The following is a 21,369-nucleotide window of genomic DNA, read 5'->3' as shown; positions in this document are numbered from 1 at the left end:
TGAATACTAACACTTTTATTTCACTTCTGACCACACTACCTGCCCTCCAGAACCTTTCAAATTCCCTTCTGGCTAGTGTGGTAAATTCCTTCTTCTATTGCCTGAAATTGTGTTGCAGCCTTCCCACCCAGCACGTGAGAAACAGCCAGTGCCTCCCCCGACCCCTCTTCCAGAGGCAGCCATTAATTAATAAATTAAAATACCTGTCGCAGATCTTCACTGAGGACTTCAGTTTTCTCCGCTCTGTTGAGAAAGAGAGGGGAGGGGGAAGAAGCACTGAAATGATCTGTATGTAAAGCAGGGTAGAACAGATATGCATTTGTATCTAGGAGTACCACCTTGTCTTCTGAGGCTAGCCTTCTCCAAACTGGGGATCTCCAGAGGTGTCTTGCACTATGACTTCCATCAGCCCCCAGCAAGCACAACTAGGTTGGCCAAGGCTAATGGGAATTGTAGTACAAAACATCTCTGGAGATCAAAAGCCTAAGAAAGGCTATTTTAGAACTACTTATGGCATCGTGCTGCTGTCTATGGGGTCATGACTACAACATGCTCCTCTCACCACAGCACAAATGATGCATGCCCCAAGTTGACAGCAGATCACCGCAAAGGCCCAGTCTTCTATCGCCTATTTGGCCACACAGCCATGAAGTCCACTAGGTGACCTGTGGACACTCCCCCCTCCACCCATGTATTATCTACCTTATAGAAGTTTAAAAGGACAAGACCGTGGGCTGCACAAATAAGCTCCATGAAGGCAGGGCAGGGAAAATGTAATATAAATAAAGCCCACACAGGGATGGCTATGGGCAGGATTCTTGCATGGCAGGGATGTGGACTAGATGACCCTGGGAGTACCTTCCAACTCTACAATTCTATGATTTCAGAAGAATTAGATGCAGTGGCAGGGAGAACTTGTACAGCAGCGCTACAGACAGCACCCCAGAGCTGTGTGCTCTAGAAAAACACTCTCCCCATTATGCGGATGTGAAACTCTACCTGGTCTGAGGCAATCCTTGGCAGCATGTTTTGAAAAGCATTTTTCCATAAGCTTGCGAGCTGGCTGCCAGCCAGATTTATTTATTCGCAGGCTTCATGCTTTTCCTGGGAACTGGCAGATCCCACATGAACCCAAGGATGGTTACTGTGCTTATTTTCCTCCTCCTCCCAATGAGAGAGTAAAGTTCAAAAACACAGGCATCCCAGCCCCTTCTGAGCCATCCCATTGGAATGGTCTCACTGCGTTCAACAGCAGCCAGGGCATCTTTCTGTGTTGTAGTACTTGGGCTCCCAGCCAGGAGCTTGCACTAGCCTGGTGAAATGTTTACCTTAAAAAAAGCAGCTCAGCTCAGTGGTAGACCTGTGCATGCAGAAGGTTCAACTGCCAGCTTCTCCATGTAGGGCTCAGGGAGACCCTAGTCTGAAAACCTGGAGAGCCATTGCCACTCAGTTAGACAATACTGAGCTAGATGGACCAACTGTCCAACTTGCTATAAGGCCACTTCCTATGTTCCTATGTAGACCAGCCCTTTATCAAAACCAAGAGGACTACAATCTTTTAAGAAAAACATCATTGTTCACTTCCTTCTGTTTTGCGCTTGTCAGCCTTTGACTACTTCAAATTCTTTGGTGAGGTGTTGAGAACCTGAGAATGCAGAAGACACAACTGTATGGAAGGGGACTGATAAGAATCAGGGTGAGGCTTCTCCTTAGCCTTTCAATATATCGTGTTTTTCTCCCCACCCCAATTTTCTTTTATAGCAGTACAAAGCCAGGCTATACAGGAACAGTGAATGACTTAAGAGAGATCCATTTCAGAACAAAAATGAAATTTTAGAAAGGATACTTAATGAGCAGCATTTTCCTTGATTTGCTAAACCTCACTAAACAGGACACTGATGGGAGTCAAATCCAGCCATTTTAGCCTCTCAATCCAGCAAGAACATGCAATAATGAGTTATAGCAATCCTATTCAGAACCCACAGAAGCAAGCAAGCAAACAGAGGTTTCAAAGAAGGCTCCCCTTTCCCTGGATGGACTAACCTCTAATGGGTTGGAAGATTTTCCATAAATAATGTCGCTCAAACTTTGGCTCACCAGAGTTTCCATAGGAGGCTCCCTGAAACTCCAGTCAGTTGCAATAATTGGCTCTAGTTGCTGGAAGTAAAGCAAGTAGCCAAGTCTCTGGAGCTGACCAGAAGTACAGAAGCCTTACAGTAATTCAAGAGCTGTCATATTATCATCTGGTACTTGCATTCTGACTAATGCCTGCATTTCAGATAAAACCATGGATCAGAAAGGTTTATTCAGAAGTGTGCTTAGAATGGCAATCGAAGGATACAATCCTGAGCACACTTCCCTTGAAAAAGATTTAACCAAACAGAACTTACCTGAGTAATCATGTTTAGGGGGAGAATATAGGTTTCACTACAGTGGGAAGATGGGGTAATATTGTCTGCCTTCAAAGTATGACTAACTAGAGAAACATGTCGCTTCTGCCCTCCAACCCACAATGCAAGTGGCTGGGTTGTCCAAGCATCCACAATACATAATAGGATGCATTTGGGAAACAGATAAGCTGTTCCAGACACGTTTTGGAACAATAAAGCGTCGAAGGAAGGAGAGGGTGTGCAACAACACTTAATGCCACGGCTAAAGAGGAAGAAGAATAATCTTCTGGATGCAGAGGAGTCCTTCCTCAAAAATGTGAAGTGGCTTTCCCCAGCAGAAGTGAAGTTTTTGGCTACTCAGCTATTTGCATAGCTAAGAAAAAGACCAGCTGTTGAATTGGGAGGTCCCCAGAAGACCAGCAAAAGTATTTGGAAAAAATGAAGGGAACAAAGAAAGTTCCCAGAAATGTATGAATCTGTCTTATGCTAATAGTATGAATATTGGTTCGCATACCACAGTACTGACCATTCCATGTATGCATTTTCTGTGGTGGTAGAGACATCTGGGGCTGGCCCTGAGGGCAATTCCCTCTTCTATTCTGCATCCCAACCCTTGTCCTCTGAAGATGAGGAGCTAATTCAGGGTCAGGACAGCTGTGTTTGCATTTTGAGACTCCTCGTACACTTAAAATTTATTTTATTTAACCAAATAGCTTGATTGTAATAAAAATCTACAAACGGTTTACAATGAGTAATAAAAATATCAACAAACAGTTTTTAAAAAGTAAGTAATTCATTTAAAAGAATTAAACTTAACAGCATAAAATTAAAGCATGCCAACATCTTGCCTAAACAAACATGTTTTATCAACTAGGTAGTGGACTTCTTTATCCAATACAAAATATTCTAATCTGCAGAAACTGAAAGAAAAAATTATCCAGTCTAAACATGAGGACAAATGGTTTGTGGAATGAATGAAAGGGCCATTCTCTGACCACTGGGAGCTCATCTAAGCTCTGTCTAACTAGCAAATTCATTAAGTAAATGCTCCCAACCATTCTCTGCATGAACAGGATGAGGAAATTGTTTTTTAATTTTCAAAACTGTGTGCCAGAGTCCATATTACACTCTTTCATGTGTGACTGTTCTCTGGGATAGAAAAACATTTCAAATTCCTAGGCAAACCTCTGGGCACCCTGGGTGAGCAGGTGTCTGAGATTTATCCTAGCTCTGCCTATACTCTCATTCAGTAAGAAATGGATAGGTTTGCTTTTTCAAGTTGATGATTAGTCCTTAGCCAGAGCTGGAAGTATGATGGGGGGAAACAGAACACCAGGAAGGGCAATTTCCTGGTCAGAAGGAATTCCAAGTCCTGTTCTACAGGCTCAACTTTGACGGAGGCTAAACTAAGAAGTAGGGCAAGTGATGAAGCGAGGGTGGGAATTAAATAGTCCCTGGTGGCCAACAAGGAAGTACAAAGAAAATCTGATGCTGACACATATTAGAAGAGACCAAGAACTGTGACTCAGAGTTGTTATTGAATGCTAGTCCTCTTCAGAGGAAGGCCAATGAATTTAATGGACATAACTTAGGTTCATTCATTTAGTGGGTCTGCTTTTGGATACAACCCTCAAGTTCCACTTTCAAATTGCAAACTGCGACCGCAACTCTTGAACCTTGAGTGAGGGATTAAAGGTGATGAAAGGAAAGGAACCCAAAACTCCAGAGAAGTTACAGCAATGTAGAGCCACATCCATGAAGCCACTCTGGGCCCTGAGTTTCCATGGCTTGGCAGTTCTTTGGCAGATGAGGTATTTCTGTTTTCTGCTTCAGAAAGGCTTCCTAGCCTTGGGAAACTAGCTTTACAGTGAGCCAGGAGACTAGAGGCTGCATTACCAATACATCCTGCTCACTTTCTATAGCACAATGGCTGGACTGGCTGCCAGGCCAGGGTGGAGGAAGACATGGAAAAATTTGCAGCTTTGTGCAGAAGCCAAGACAAAGAGGCTCCATAACTTTAAGGGGCTGGTTTCCCCCCTCCGGCAAATATTACAAATCTGCCACAAAGAGCTGCTTCAGATCCTTTGTCTTTGTTGGTTAAAATGACCAAAGCTCTTTACTGCCAGAGTTTCAGAAATATTGGTCTGTGTGCATCCTATGCGGCACCAGCTGTCTAGGGATGCTAAGGCTGGGATTTTTTCTCTAGCAATGAGGAGAAGCACAAGGAAACCCTCTGAATTAGCAAGACAGAAGAAGGGCGGGGCTTTAAACCTTCCCCTTACCACTGGGGATGGCCCAAGAGATGGCTTAGGAATTAAGACCGTATCACATGGTGTGCATTTAGAAATATCATTTTCATTTGTTTAAAAGTATTTCCTTTTGTTGAATCCATAAGGGGGATCACAGTACAATTATAAAACAATAAAAAGGCTAAAATAAAAATGCAGCACAAGTTCAAGACCAACAACTCAAAAAGTGCTCAGAAGTATGACAATGAACAGAACTTGTGCCAAACCTCAGGGTAAGTCAAAGGAAGCAGGACTGCCCTCACTTGGTACCTAAAAGACATTAACAAACGAGGCAGCCAAGCTTCCCAAGGGAGGCAGATTGTTCTCAGTGGTGGCTCCCACCTTATGGAATTCCTTTCCAAAATTAAATATGGCTGGCTCCTACAAGTTTTAAAGAAAGTATGAAACACCATTCCCTTTCCCCCAACTTTTAATTGAAAGATCTATTTCAGCCTTCACTAAACCCTCCTGATATTTTGGTCCACAACTCCCATCAGACCCAACTTAGATTTCCATGATGAACACAAGAGCCTGCTGGATCAGGGCAATGGCCTATCTTGTTCAGTGTCCTGTTCTTGCTGTGGTCAACCAGATAATTGTGGGAAACCTGCAAGTGGGATTTGAGCACAAGAGCACTCTCCCCCTCCTGCAGTTTCCAGCAACTGGTATTCAGCAGCATGGACTGCAACTCCCACCAGCCCCAGCCCTCAAAAGCTATCACAATGCGACCCAAAAGCCATATCCATGCTCTAGCCATCTACACTAGCTCCCAGGAAGTAATCAGATAATGTGCTGTTTTTAACACTGCTTAAAATTTCTATTCCTATTTCAGATGCTGCAAGTACAGCAAAGCTCCTGGATAGTTAACTTCTGTTAACTAATCCTCAAGATTATCTCAATGCTCATGTACTCTCAGATCAGTGGCAGTTTAGGCAGACACTCGCATAGTTATCCAAATGCTTTCAATGCCAGCCAAATCGTTTGGATAAAGAATAGAGTGATTCTGTCCAGTCACTGTAGGCAAGCTGTTATGTGGAAGTGGAAGTTGGACCAGCGACAAAGTTGTGTCATATGTATTGCCACCCCTTAATGGACTGCTTTTGCTCATGGATTCAGACACCCGGGAACAAGAGGCTTGTAATGCTGTTCAGGTGTCTTGGGATGTGCATGAGTATGGACACAGGATGCTCCCTCCCACTCTGTCAATGGCCTTTCCTTGCTGTCAGCTGCACATCTGTGTTTAGAGATAGATTGGGGACCGCACAGCTGTGAAGATGGAAAAGGTACCCACAACTCTAACCCCCTCCCCGGAAAATTATAAGATGTAATGAGCTTCAGGTCCATTTCCTTTACCACCAACCCAGATTGTCCTCCCATTTCTCTTTTATTCTGATCTCTAAAACCGATTAATTGTACTTTCTGTGCTACCAGCACAAACAAGCTAAAGCCTTAACCAGCCAGTCTCATGCACACAGTTAAGAGAGGCGGTCCTGTCTGCTCCTCCTGGGTACAAAACTGGAGTGTGGTCAGGAGGCTACTAGCTGCATCCCATAGCTCCAGGGGGTTCTTGCATTTGACAGGTGATGTGTCATTTGTCTGTATTTGCTACCTATTTTAATTTTAACAATGATACCCCTGCCTTTCAGCCTACCAGATATTTTCATGTCTAGGGAATTCTCATTTTTGCTATGTCTGCGTTTTGTCAACTTTAAAAAAGTTGAGTCTTTTATTGGTTTATAAAATGGTAAAACACAGGCAGGTTATGCACTTGCCTTGCATATGATCAAACTTCCATTTATGCTTAGATAAGCACTGAAAATGGAACCTTAGAGGCCTCTTGTTTGAAACAGGGACGCTGCCAGGGTTGGAGAATGTCATCCAGAAAATACCATTTTGCTTCAGGCTCCCCATCTGGTCCCAGCATTCTGTCACTGAGAGCTCCTGCCTATTTTGATACTGCTTAGCAACAGGATACACACAAGGACGACACTAGTTTGTACACCCTGTAGAACAAAGGTAGGCAGCCCTTTTAGACTAGTGGGCTCATTCTGAATTTTGAGAGGGCACTGGGGGTGCCAGCCATAGAGGGGATGTGACATAATATAAAACGAGGGCGTGGCACAACATAAAATTAAAGAGACCATTTCTCACAACCTTAAGCTTACCATGGGAAGTCAGCTATGTCCTGATTATGGAACTCTTTCTCTCTCGTGAACCACCCTGATTTTTATACAGTTGTACCTTGGTTCTTGAACGCCTTGGTACTCGGACGTTTTGGCTCCCAAATGTTGAAAACCCAGAAGTAAGTGTTCCAGTTTTTGAACGTTTTTTTGGAAGCCGAATGTCTGACATGGCTTCTGCTTGAGTGTAGGAAGCTCCTGCAGCTAATTGGAAGCTGTGCCTTGGTTTTTGAATGGTTTCGGGAGTCGAACGGACTAAGTTTGAGAACCAAGGTTCCACTGTATTGCACATTAAAGCATGCAGTGCAAGATTCAGGTGCACATGATGAGTAAAATAGTGGGAGGGAAATACTTCTTCTGTCTCATTTATTTATATGTGCTCCTTAGCTTATTGGATCCTGCTTTGAAGACTTACCTGAAGCATCAACAGATACAGATACAAATACAAAGAGAATGATTATGAGTATGATTAATACCCTGCCTTTTTCCTCAACAGGACTCAGTTTGGCTTACAGATAAAAATTAGAACTGCTATAAGCATTGAAAAAACAATAACTAAAAAAACCAATTAAACACTGGCAGAATTAAAACTATATACGTATCTAAAATCTATTAAAACCAGGGAGTGTTCTTTCCCAATACGTGAGAGGATTTAGGTAACCCCTTCAGGAGCAGACTCTTATGACTGGTCATTTGAGCACTCCAAACAATTGGCCCACAATCCAGAACAGCACACAATTCTACGCTCTCAATGGGGCTTTTGACTTGGCCAGCAGCCTCTGTACTGCATAGCAAGCTACTTTTGAAATAGAGAGCATATTGCAAGAACCTCCTGCCTGGCACCGACTGCGTCCCTTCCCCATAGGCAGGAACTGCCCTATGGACATCTGCATGCCTGCAATTCCTGACCCACACATGGAAGGGCTGTCTTGTGCCCTAGTTTATGGCAATGCGCAGAGAAAGAGACTTCACAGTTATTAACAGGCAAAATATTAAAATTTCAAAAAGTTACTTGAGCTATTTTCAACTCTGGTAGGTTCTTTCTCTGTGACAGAGAACCTGCTTTGCATGCTGAAAGTGCCAGGTTCAATCCTGGATATCTCCAGGTACAGCTAAGGAAAGATCCCTCTCCAAAACCCTGGAGAGCTGCAGACACCTACTGGGCTAGATAGGCCTCAGTGGTCTAACAAGGCAGCTTCCTATGTTTCTCCTGTTGACATAATCTTAATATGAAAGGGCCTGCTTTGTAAAAGTTCTTCACTTTCTGCTAAAAGCCATACTGAAATCCAGGACAAAGTCTCCCAACCATAAAAACCTTGTGTTTTATTTTGACGGCACCACAGGCCATTGCAAGGCGGGTGATTTGTCACAGGAAACTCCTCCTTGCTTACAAGCCTATGATCTCACCCAGTTTGTGGGCCACTTGTGAGTACGACGGAATGCCCTGCCATCCTGAGAAACATGTACAGTGGAACATATATTCCAAATGCAATTTTGAGAACAGAATTTCACAGTCTTGAGGGGTGTAAGTGGGGGGGAAACCATGACTGCAACTGAAGAAAACACATTGCGTACAACCTGAAGGTGCTTTGACAGCCTTAGTTGATTCGGAACTGCAGTAAATGGAACTTCAGTCAAGGCAACAGCTGCAAAAGAACATAAGAACCTGACTACTGGATCAGGCCAAGGGGGGACCATGTAGTCCAGCATTCTAGACAAGAGTCTAACCGCACTCTCCTCACTTGTGATCCCCAGCAGCTAGTATTCAGAGGCACAATGCCTCTGACAGCAGAGGTGGAACACAGTCACACTAGACAAACAAACCCATTTTGGGATTTGGAAACCTTCCTCAATATTTCCTGATGACCTTCTGGCTGCTGGAGCAGCTGGAAGCTGAGCCCAAGAGGGGTCATTGCTCCTGACCCCACGTAGACTGTCACACCCACACATACCTGCGCCAGCTGCATCAAGACCCATTCCAAGAGCTCCCACCTGAAGGCACACCTGTGGACCCATACAGGGTAAAAAAGAAGTCAAGATCTTACTGCCTGTGAGTGTGCTGCCTGCTGCACTGAGCAAAGAAGCCCCTTTCCAGAGAGGGGATGTGATCCAGCACAGGGCTGGTGCTCAACAGCTCTTTCTGATATTTTGAATAACTATCACTATTGAACTGTATTAATTGTTTTGATGAATGTGTTGTTGTTTGATTTTTATGCTAATGTGTTTGATATTACAGTGACTGCAATGCTTGTTGTTTGAATGCTATGATTGTTGTGAGCCACTTTGAGCTCAACACTTGTTGTTGGAAAGGCCTTATACAAATATCATATCAAATCAAATATGTGTAGACCAAAATTCACATCCAGCCAGCTGCCTACATAATGCTTGATGATGTAAATGCCAAGTATGTGCCACTGAACTCCTTCCTGAATAAATACTTAGCACCAGTGAAGCTTTTGGCACATGAAGACGTCATTTCTATTTTAAAATTATAGGTGCAAGGTGGAGCTGTTGTAGCAGCAACTAACATGGGAAGGAGGGGAACCACACCCAAATCCTTTTGGCAATAAGAGTTTTTGTGGTTTAATACTTTCAAAGGTCTTAGACCACCCACACATTCAAGTTTGCTTTCATGCCTACAACTTTTTTAAAAAGATAATCCTTTTTATAGCAGCTTTATTTTGTGATTTTGAATCTAATAAGAATTTTACTATAGGCTCCCTATTCTCACCTGCTACTTCAGGGGTGGGGAAGTTTTTCTGGCCTGTAGTCACATCACTGTGATGCCAGGTGTTGCTGTGCTTTGAAGACCCAATTATTGGGACTTCAATGTGCAGCATGGGGGGCTGCTTAAAAGTTCTTCTGCAAACGGCCCTTTGTTGCTCCTCTGAAAGCCAGAGGTTCTATAGCTGACAGTAGTGAAAAACACTGAGTGGTCAAGCAGAACCAGCAATAATGCAGTTCCTTCCCTGCTAAATTCCACTGTAGTTCACAGCCAAAGCTGTCTTGTTCATAAAACCAGACCTAGAGCTGGACTGAAATTGTTGTAGATAAAGGATGTGGAACCTGCAGCCCTGGGCTACAACTCTCATCAGTCCCCCAGTCAGCATGGCTAATGGCCAGGGATAATGGCAATCAAACAACAGCTAAAGGGCAGAGGGCCACAGGTTCTCCATTCCTGATCTAGCCAACTTGTCTCATTCATGAAATATTTCTGGTGGCCTACTGGCCCCAGGTTGAGGACCTTGCCCAGAAATTCAATGTTAGAGATTTGAAAGAAATTATCCAGTCTGGTGTTATTAAGGGAAGGTTTGGTTTTTTTCAATGGAAGTCTCACTACAGCCTCTTTAAACATGCTGAAACCAAACGTTCCCACAATTAGGCATTTACCACTCCCACCACCCACTCAGTCAGTCCATCTCTGGCCACTCTTATTAACCAAGCTGAGCAATGTCAAGCACACAGGCCATTGTCCTTACTTTTCCAGCAATCCCTTCTGCATCCAGCCCAATGGAACATGCAAGTGCCAATGGGGCATTTACCAGTATTGCTCAAATCGCAACTTATACATTTACACACTCAGTGTGCCAAGTGCCAAGTAAATTAGTCACAGTAGGCTATCAAACAATCTTCTCATCTTCTCTCTGGCTAAGGTATAAAAGACCTTTCATAATTAGTGAAATGCTTCTTAAGACAAGTTATATACTAAAAATGTGTAGGACAAAGTTTTTTATGGAAGACAACATAGAGTGGTAAAAAACGCTTATACAGTTGTAATCAAAATTATTCAACACCCATTGCAAATCAGGTTTATTATCAAAATTTACAGACTTTCAGTTGTTTGCAATGAGCAAATCAAACAAAAGCAATTGAAATAGTTCAACGCAACAGATGCTTCAAGTGGTTTTCCCAAATTCAGCTGAAAAGAGGAGAGGTGATAGCCGTACCATACTAAACCCTCTGGAAAGAATAAATTCGGCACTTCACCATCCCTGTTGACGCACAAAGAATTCTGATGCTGACTAATAAAATTTGGTCCTAGTGCTGAATATTTAGTAACATTTTTCCACCTGGGAAAGTTCAATCAAGAGGCCTGGGGTGCTTATAGATGGGCAATGTGAGGAATGTTTATCTAGGGCATGGAAGACGTTTTTGTTGGCTCAAGGAGTTTGTGAAATCAACACCCAGAAGAGCAGTGACGAAACCCCTCCTCAAATATTTATGCTTGTACTGTCAAAAGCTAATGGGCTGCTTGCTGCTGTTTCACTTCCTCTCAGAAATACACCTAAGTTAGGCTGTTAGGAAGCCTGAAAGGGAAGTGATTCAATGCAAAGTCAGTTGCTTTGGTCACTCCTAATGATACAAAAGTGGTTTGCTTCGCACTTACTAGTTCCCTCTGCTCTCCCAGGTTTTTAACACACACGAACTGCGGAAATGCAGCTGCTTAGGGTGGGCATCCAGCAAAGTGCTTCTGCTGGTGCAAGGATTTCTACTTGTGCAACAAAACTTCCTCTCCCCCTAAATCTGTTCTGGGGTTTCCCCCACCACACCAGAACATGATTTGGGGAAGGTGCGGGGCGCAGGGGGGAAAGGGAGGGGAAGTTGCATTTTACAAGCGAAACTCCATGTGCTAGCTGAGGCACATAATTGGATGTCACCCTTATAATTAGGAAAAGAGGTGACTAAACATAGAAGTCACCCCAATGGATCAACAGATGACATCTTTGGCAACTTGCCAGTCAGTATCAAACCATCATACAACTGCATAGATTTATTGTGTCATGATCAGCTTGTCCTATTGTTTTCAAGGGGACCCAAGTTAAATTTCCTTTAGATCCAACCCTATATGTTTGCATTAAGTTGAGATTCCATTCAAAAGAATTTTAAAAGAGAAATGCACTTAAAAAATGGATTTCTTAAAACTTTATTCATTCATTTGATGTATTTGCTCTGAGCAGATGAAAACTACAGGTATCTAACAGTTCCCCAAAAGTCCTAGATTCAGATGTCAAATCTGAACAGAATACAATCCTGATATTTTGTTTTGCTTTGAACAATTTGCCATAACAACTGATGTGTCATTTGAAAACTTTGTCTTTGGTTTCTCAATCCTGTGCGCCTCATCACAGGACTAACACAGGGCTCTCCTTGGTCTCCGGCTGAGATTACAGCACTTGGGATATCAAATCGCTGGCTGGTAAAAGCACAAGCCGAACGTTTACAATTCACAAAGTTGAGGCAGGCAGACTGGCCTCTAGAACAAAGCGAGAAGCCACTGAAGTGCAGCTGTCAGAGAGACTGAACAACCTTATTAGTTGTAAATTTATTAAAGTAATCAGCATGGCATGGAACACACCCACCCTATGAATGTATTATCACACACAGCACTCTTGCCTAAACTGGCTTGAACAACCACAGTGATATCATCCCCAGAAGCTTTGTTAATGCTAATAGTGGAGATGGCTAAATCCAGCAGAGTTTTCACATCATATGAACACAAAGCACCACCACTCAGGATTTGTACAGCACACGATCACAAAGCACATACATTGGCTGCACATATCTTCCCACAACAAGGCTTGCAATTCTGTACAGTGGGCTAGATGTTTATCCCCATAAGTAGGTGGGGAAGTGGAAGCAGAAAATATGTCCCACTACTGAAACATGGGCTTTGCATTTTAAGAAGTTGATAACTTCAGTGCCTTTTGTTGCAGAGACAGAGGAAAATCCTGTCCCTAAGTACGAGGACAATAAGACAGAGAATAAGTAGTTTCGCTTTTGATATCGTTTAATGAGTGGTACAACAAAAGTTCAAGAGTGCAGGTTGCTAGTCTCAATAAATCAAGTCTAAGGCACTGCCAGGACAAAACCATCAGAGTTTTAAACCAAGTAAACTTCTGCATCTTAAAATGCAGAGAAATTTCAGAAGAAATTCAGACTGCTCTATATCAGAAAAAAATAGAGCTGAAAAAAGTGCACACAGGCAGGATCAGATTCCAGACTGTACTACTGCCAAACCTCACAAGCTCAGCAGAGTTTCAATTGGGAGCAGATTCAAAACATTCTTGAAGCAGAGCCTGTGGAAGATTAACGAACGTATTAACTTCAGTTTTCTCCTGCATTGCAGAAGATTTTAACATTACTGTCATTAATTCAGCACTTGTACAGGAGCAACTCAAATCGAAATGCAAAATATCATACATTACTGGCTTAATATATGAGGTAGTATAATACAATGAAATGATTCATCCAGTTGCAGAAGCCTTCTCTGCTGACTGTTTAATCGGCTGGAATGAAAAGTGTACACAGAAATGAACACTGCATCTTGAGTGACAGATTGCTGCCTACAATGCAAGATGTAAATCTAGCAAGAAAAGAAACGTGGAATAATGCCTGATCCAACAAACCAAGCTTTCTTTCCATTCTCAAATCACTGACAGAACAGGAAGAGTAAAGGAAACTGTAACCAGCTCGCTCAAAGGACAAGAAAAGTCTAAGAAGTTACATATTTGATGCAGGAACCTTGGAATCTGAAGCATTTTTACAGCATAGTTTAGACCAGTGGTAGGGAGTGTCCAGATGCTCTGAACTACAACTCCCATCAGCCTCAGCCACCACGGCCATTTTGAATTACAACTCTCATCAACCCCAGCCAGTATGGCAGTGCTGGTTGGGGCTGATGGGAGTTGCAGTCTAAAACATCTGGAGGGACCCAGGTCAGGAAGATTGACTTAGACCAACTTTAAATTTATACACTATGAATCACACTGGGAGGCATAGAGCAGCTTTAGAACCCGAGCATGCTTTGTAACAATGAAAGACTTATTTAAGGGGAGCCATGCTACCTCACCCAAGGAGCCCTGCGCCATCTCAAAAACTGAAATAAGGCATGCGGGTTTTAGTCCAGCCTGTTATTGGACTACAACTCTGATCATTTCTAGCCAGCATGGCCAGGGGTCAAGGATGATGGGAGTTGTAATTGAACAACATCTGGGGATCCAAGGTTGAGAAGGCTGTTTTAGTCTAACAAAGCAGATGTGTGATGTGGATAGATAGTGGAGCACCTGCCAGGCAACTGTACCAAACAAAATTTCTAACTGGGAGGTGGGGTGCAGGTGAAGTTCTAGTTACTTTGGAAAGGAAGAAACATCTTATGAAACCTGACAAATGCTGACAGAGTGAGATGACAAGAGAACTTCACTCTTTTCCTGATGAAGATTCCAACCTCCCCAACTATTGGCACCAACCCCCCCCCCCATTTATTATTTTTTAATTAAGTAACTAATGTCCATCGTACCTTTCTTCCAAGATAGCACTGGGTGATATATCAATATATCGCCCAAGACCAGAATGGGGGCGGGGGGAGACCGTGATAACAGCTTCACTTAGTGCTATATGTCTGGTGAAACCAGCACTGCTCAAGCCCCTCTTCCTCCAGCGCCCAAAGGGGTAAACAAACTAATTGGGAGCTGGAGGCAGAGGGACTCAAGCAGCGGCAATTTCACCAGACATATACTGCTGGTGAAACCATCATAACACTCTGCTCTGGCAGAGGGAGAAACAAGCTGCATGGGTAAGTTGCTGATACAGTTTGGCCCTCCCTCCACCTCTTTAAACTGCTTGGCTGAAGAGCGTGCCTGCCCTTGCAAGCTGAGAGAGCCCTGACCCCACTCCTGCTTGTATGAGAGTAGGGTCAGTGTTGCAGCCTTGCTTGGCTACCACCTGGCTGCCTTTGTCTGGGGCAAGCGGGCTGTTCAAGTGCGAGTGGCAGGGACACTGGGGCTGGCTCTGCTGGGGACAGGTGCCCTTCTGGTCAAGAAGCCTGAGTCCCCTGTATCTCATTCGGCCTTTATAAAGCACAGCAAAGGAAATAAGAAAGGAAAATATAAGGCTTACAGTGTAAACCAACACGCACAGTTTGCAGAGACTTCCCATTTCAGTGAAACCCCCTTTCTTTCAGATCCTCATGTCTCTGAACTGTGAATTCAGAATAGTATAATCAGTAGTATTCAACTAAAGTTTACTCAAAGTAGACCCACTGAAATGAATGAACACAAATTAGTCCTGTTCACTAACTTCATTGGGTCTATGCAGAGTAAACCCTAGTTGAACACCACCCAATGCTCTTAATTATGTATTTGTTCACAGTGGTCACTTATGTAGATATAAGGGTTAAGACAAGAGCCCTGCCCTCCATCTCCATTAACCCCAAGTATTAAATGGAAGAAAGAAGCAAAGCAGGTCTGCTAAACTGCAGGTCAGGTTATGAAGAAAGCTGCTTAAGTGTCATACCAAGCAAGCATGCGACTCTAGCCAAAGTTTTAACATAGCTGACCGTCAACTGTTCTCCCTTGCAGTAGCTTGAGAATGTAGCCTAGTTGTATATTTAAAGTCAAACACCGGGAGGAGATGCACAGTCCCAGTTCCTATTCATAGAGCCTGAATACAAACAAAATCAGAGCCTGACAGCTCCCAAATATTATTCTATCAGCTATGAAGCATGTCAGGCAACACCCTTTTACCTCATCTTCTTCCACAAAAAAAGTACACTAGTAGTACCACCTTTATTTAATTCTGGAAACCCTCCCAGCAGTCTAAGAAATTGTGTGTCACATGCTGAAAGTGCCCACCAAATTTCGGGAATCTGAGATGTTTCGTGGTGCAGCAGCATCCTCACCACTACCTTACAAGGCACCATATTTTAATGATGCTATTGCATGCTAAGTTCCAGTGAGGAAGAGTCAACTTCCTATCACAATTCTCTAGACTCAACGAAGTACGCCCTCTTAGCAATATCATTTGGACGTCAGCTAACAGTAGCAGAAATATCATCTCAATTGTTGCCACATAAAGGAGAACTCTTTATTCCCAAGAAGAAATGTCAAAATGTATTTCAGATGTGTTATAATTTCTGTAAAAAATATTCAGGTTTGAATTTGATGCCAGAAGCAGCGTAGCAGCAGATATTTTAGATGTATCTTTTTGAAACAGGCAAGTTTTGTGCATTGGTCAGTTGTTTGTTTTTGAAGCATGTTTAAGGACCCTGAGCCTTCCATATGTTAATATGCACACATTTTTAATAATTTATTTTCAAGTGAAACAAATTGTGCTAGGAATATTCTGTTTTATTTATCATCATCATGAGCATCCTTCAAGAAAAACCAGAGTATATAGGATTCCCTAGGTGATCTTCTGCCAAGGTATTGCAAATTCCTTTGAGTCATTTTTATGAGCAAAGTGTCCAAATAATAAGGTAGCTGGAATCTGCTCAGATTCATTGGGAATTTTCAAATCATGACTAGGAACCAATGAAATATGAGATCTGACCTGAAGATTTATCCCTTTTGGGGAAATATGCTTTTGCATACTTCAGTAAGTCAGGTGAGCCTAGAGAACACCACTTCTATTAAGTGCTTCCTTTTATAACTGAAACAGGAAATAAATGAAAAATCTCTTTCAAAGTTCCTCCTTTATCTCTGAATATGCTTAGTGGTAATTTGCATGAGTAAGTGCACAAGCATTTTTAAGTGAGCACCGCTCTTCTGGATAGCATGCATTATAATGCTCTGTCCGGCAGAAGAATGCAAATTGACAGCTACTGCTAAGTACACTCAGAGAATGCCTGCAATAAAATTAAACTGATAGCAAAAGCTCCTCAGTGACTGTAGCAAAGGTCTCTGAACCCCACCCTAACTTCACATTGCTGCAGTCAAAGGTCACCTTCAAACCTGTACACTCCACTCATATTGTCACATTATCTCAGAGGCTTCAAGAAGGTTTTCCTCAATTTTCTTTCCAAGGGGAATGTTTTGTGTTCTTTACTAAACCTGAACAGCCTGAAGTCAATCTGAACTGCACAAAACAGCGACAGAATGATTTTATCTTAACAGGTAGTGCAGCTATAGAGCCACAATAGTTTTAAAAAAGTAAAGTTCTACAATGGCAAAGACACTGAGCTGAGAGCCAGGAAGTAAGTGGCTTATATTTTACCTCTATTTCTCTACCATGCGGGGGCCTTGGGCGAATTCTCCCTGCCTTGCCCCCTCTATCTGTAATACGGGTATAATACTACTGATAACATTCCTATATGAAGATGGCTGAAAGTATACAGTTCTATAATAAAATTTTATGTCCCAAAGATGACAGGGAGAATAAGAGGAAATTCTGTACAGAAAGTCAATAAAGATTGGATAATATTTAAAAAGTATCTTAAAAACTACTGTGACAATGTTAATCTCCTGGCAGATTTAGAATGAATCTTGAATTACATTCTGAAATATAGCAAAAGTATATAGGAAAATTTTCCTGATAACAAATGGGAAAAAGAAAACTAAAAAAGAAACATATATAGACTAACCAAATGTAAAATAGCACAATGAGATGAATTGGAAGTTAGTGTTTAGGGTGTGTATATATCGTAGTGTATGTAGTGTGTATGGTATGTATTGTCTAAGATAAACGTTATAAGTTATGAGTAAATTGATATAAACTGATGTATAATAAAGGTTATTTTAATAATAATAATATCCCATTTTTGGTGAATTGTTTTTATGTACACCACATAGAAATGCAAATAATTAAGTGGTATATAAGTGCATAAGTAAATAAGTAAATGCAAATAATTAAGTGGTATATAAGTGCATAAGTAAATAAGTGCATTCATTAAGGAGTGGGGAATCTTTTTCAGCCTCAGCAGCCCATTTCCTCATAGCCAAGGGGCCATATGACAATGATGAGAGGGGCCACTGTGGGTGCAGCAACAGGTGTGACTCTTACCTTTGCACAGTAGGCTATATTTCAATTTATACAAAAGTGAAAGGCTTTTATAGACACCCATCCACACCTCACAGACAGCTACTAAGGGGAGTGGCCTTTGGAAAGGGGATGTGGCACGGGAAGGAGCATGACATAGCAGAGCCACAAGAGTCAGATAGAGAGGCCTGGAGGACTGCATTTGGCCCCAGTTCCCCATACCTGCATTCAGTTTTTGAACACTCTAAATTGCTTTATTAGTAAGTTGCTTAGAAATAAATCCACTAGTTGACATTGTTATTAAAAATGAATGTCAAAGCATAATACTGATAATAAGCACTAGAAGTATTTAAATGGCTTGTTCTGGTCATTACAACAACCCTGTAAGGTAAGGTTAGTATTATCAACTTCATGTTATAAGTAAGGGCTGAAAGAGACTTGCCTAAGGTCACCTAGCAAGTTCATAGCAGATGTCAGATTTGAACTAGGAACTTCCTGATATGTAAGCTAAGCATGTTCTCCACAGTGCAACCTTGCAGGTGGGAGATCCTGAGCAAACATGTCCCCACACCCAACCCTGCCTTATTAGTATTTTGTGTGATCTAACAGATTATCGTCTCAGTGAGCTGGAGGTAGTGGAAGAAGGGAACCCAACAATCTCTGCAACGCTGCAGGAAAACAAAAGTAGTGAAATGTTCCTCACTACAACACATTATCACTTCAGAAGTATTATTAACCCACTTCAGCAAAGCATTCACTGGTTGCCCCATTTCACCAGGCATGTGTTTTCTAAAATAACCAATCAAGTTGTCTGGGCACCAAACAGAGTTTATTTACCAAACTGAAGTGAGCCCATGAGTCAATGTGCCAGCACTTAACCATACAGAATATGATGTCTTGCATGCTCCAGGAACCACCAAGAACACAGCTTAAGTGCTTATTTTGCTGCTCAGGTAGCAATGATGGCCAAGCTGTCTTTAGTTCTCAAACTGCAGCCATAGCTGGAGAAGATAGGCCTACCCTCAGTCACTCATGCACTGGCTACATCAGAGGTGGGCTGCTAACAATGTTCTCCTCATGAGGCTGCTCTTCCACAGTGATACCTCGGATTATATACAATTCAGGTTATGGATGCTTCAGGTTACAGTCTCTGCTAACCCAGAAATAGTACCTTGGGTTAAGAACCTTGCTTCAGGATGAGAACAGAAATTGTGCTCTGGCGGTGCAGTGGCAGCGGGAGGCCCCCATTAGCTAAAGTGGTGCTTCAGGTTAAGAACAGTTTCAGGTTAAGAACGGACCTCTGGAACAAATTAAGTTCTTAACCCGAGGTACCACTGTATAGACCTTGGAAGCTACAACTGGACCCAGAATTGGGCACCGAGATTTGCTCACTATCATGCCAATTCTACATTAATCACACTGGTTATCAATCTGTTTCTGCGCTCAGTTTAAGTGATTGATACTGACCTTCAAAGCCCTAAATGACCTAGGACTGGGTTGACCTGAACCCATTTGAATCTAATTGAGCTTTAATATTGGCCCTGCTCTCCAGCTCATCATTAAGATCAGACTGGCGTGTGCATGAGGAAGAATGAGCTGGCTCAGAAATACTTTCTGTTTAGCTAACCTCTGTTGGTGAGAGAAGGAAATCCTTCTGGTGATACTTCATAACAATCATCCACCCTACTCCTGAGGTTGAAAGCAGGTAACAACATTTCCTCCTCCTTTTTGCATCATCATGCTTAGGTAGGTTTTCATTAGCATAACTACAGAAGGAAAGACAAGACCAAGGATGAGTAAAGACCAGGTGATCCATGGCCAGCCAAAACATCAGGTCTTCCAAATCCACTGAATCAGAAATTTGAAAATTAGAACACTTGAGGTAAAGGCCATTTGCAACCAAGCAGATCACCAGGATGAGGACAGTAGCCGTCTATGTCTATAAACCTCTCTTCCTAACCTAGCCTAGCTCACCACCAGCCTTCATCTGGGGTTCAAAGCAAATAAGAACCACTCTCACGAAAAATGGCAGGAACACAGAAAGCAAATGCCATTTCCTCTTAAAACCAGGTGGGGCACTTTTAAGAGGCTTTGCCCTCCCCCCCCCAAATCTTCTGGGGGAAAAAGTAGATATGAAAAGGACTGCACTGTAATGCTAAGAACACTTCATTCCATTTTCTTTCCCTGTGTTTCCTTGGGTCTGATTCTAAATAAAATGACCATTGGCAGAGCCCTTCCCTCTTTGTATGCCGGCAGAATCGTCACCATAGCACCTAATAATAATAATAATAGATGCCTCCAAGAGCGCATGCTTGAAATTGTAACCATTTATCATTGTTTTGGGTGTGGATGTTTGTCATGGAGGAAACACAACTTGCTGGCAAGGCAAAGCATGAGGAGAAAGACTCTGGACTTAATAGTGTTGCATGAAGCACCGGAAGATGCCTCATACGGAATCAGACCACTGGCACACCTATCACAACACTGTCAACACAGACTGGCAGCAATGATTCTCCAGGATTTCAGAGAGGGGTCTTTCCCAGCCCTACAGAGAGATGTGGGGGGGGGGGGGGAGAGAACAGAACCTAGGCCCCTTTGCACTCACAGCAACTGCTCTTCCACCGAACTACAGCCCTTTCCCCAGCATCTGCTTTCGATAGAAAAAGTCCTGGGTTCAATTCCCAGCCTTCCTAGAAAGCCTGGGAAAATACTCCTACCTAGAAACCTGGAGTCTTATGTTAGTGAGTGTCAACATTAAAAACCCAGATAAACCAAGGTCTGAGTGGGTATAGGGTGGCCGTCCTTCACACACAAGAAATTCATCTACGGTACTGCGGGGGGCGGGGGGGGGGGGAAACAGAGGAAGGTGCTTATCCCAAAGCAGCCCATTTGTTTCTCTAGCTCAGAACTGGCTACATACATAACCATTCATTTAGAGAAACCCTCCTTCCAACCCCAAAAGAAGCCAGGGAATGGTAGCGTTCCCCTCAAAGAGCTACAATTCCCAGCACCCTTAACAAACTACAGTTCCCAGGATTCGGGGGAGGGGGCATTTCTGAGGTGTCTCCCGCGTCCTCGTTCCCGGCCCGCCGGGCTCTCACCTGCCCACCGTCTGGTTGGCCAGCTGCTTCATGCGATTGAACTGCTTCTTCATGATGGCGTCTCCGAGGGGAGCGGGGCTGCGGCGGCGGAGGGGAGAGGGGGGCGTCGCCGTCCGTGCTGCTGCTTCTCCTCCTCCTCCTCCTGCCCGCTCCTTGCCCGGGCACCGGCAACGGCGGCGACACCTTCCGACCGACCTTCCCTCACAACTTCTCCGTCGTCGCCGGGCCGGCGTCGCACCTCACACCCCCTCCCCCCCGCCCACACACACACCGGAAGGCTCCGCCACTTCCGGCTGCTCCGCGGGCAAACTGCGGTCCCGCCCTGCTCCACTCGGCGGGACGCAGGGCGGCTGCTGCTTCTCCGGCGTCGGCCACGTGATAGAGACCATAGAGAGCGGACGGCAGAACGACCCCGGGCTTCCGATTTTGACTAGGAATGTTCGTATGCTATAGGCAAGAGAACGACGAGGAGGGCAGATTTCCGGTTTCCGGAGGAGGCGCCTTCTTTCTCCTTATTCTCCGAGCGGGGAGCGGGAGTGCATGAGACACTTCCTACCTCACAGGGTTGTTGTGAGGATAAAGTACGCAGGGGAGGCGGGTAAATCATGTACGCCACTTTGATCCCCATGGAGGATAGAAGGTGAAATATAAATGTTAC

General features: G+C 43.4%; 2 protein-coding genes across 6 annotated transcripts in view; one reads left to right on the top strand and one right to left on the bottom strand.

The window, feature by feature from the left end:
* LOC114584795 (rho GTPase-activating protein 17) overlaps positions 1-21,078 on the bottom strand; it is a 57,700-nt gene extending 36,622 nt beyond the window's left edge. For 3 of the 5 annotated variants that reach the window (XM_028706913.2, XM_028706915.2, XM_028706916.2), the window contains exons 1-2: positions 20,712-21,078; positions 204-243 (exon numbers count right to left, since the gene is read on the bottom strand). In XM_028706913.2, the coding sequence (XP_028562746.2) occupies positions 204-243; positions 20,712-20,764 (93 nt within the window). In that variant the 5' untranslated portion in view covers positions 20,765-21,078. The remainder of the gene's footprint in view (positions 1-203; positions 244-20,711) is intronic. The other 2 variants (XM_028706912.2, XM_028706914.2) reach the window with 1 other exon arrangement.
* The window catches only part of SLC5A11 (solute carrier family 5 member 11), a 342,594-nt gene that overhangs the window by 70,146 nt on the left and 251,079 nt on the right, over positions 1-21,369 (top strand). The gene's annotated exons all lie outside the window — the stretch shown is intronic.

Source organism: Podarcis muralis, chromosome 14 (assembly GCF_964188315.1).
Source record: "Podarcis muralis chromosome 14, rPodMur119.hap1.1, whole genome shotgun sequence".
Taxonomy (NCBI): Eukaryota; Metazoa; Chordata; class Lepidosauria; order Squamata; family Lacertidae; genus Podarcis; species Podarcis muralis.
Note: the sequence above shows the minus strand (reverse complement) of the source record. Positions and strands in the feature narration are given on the sequence as shown.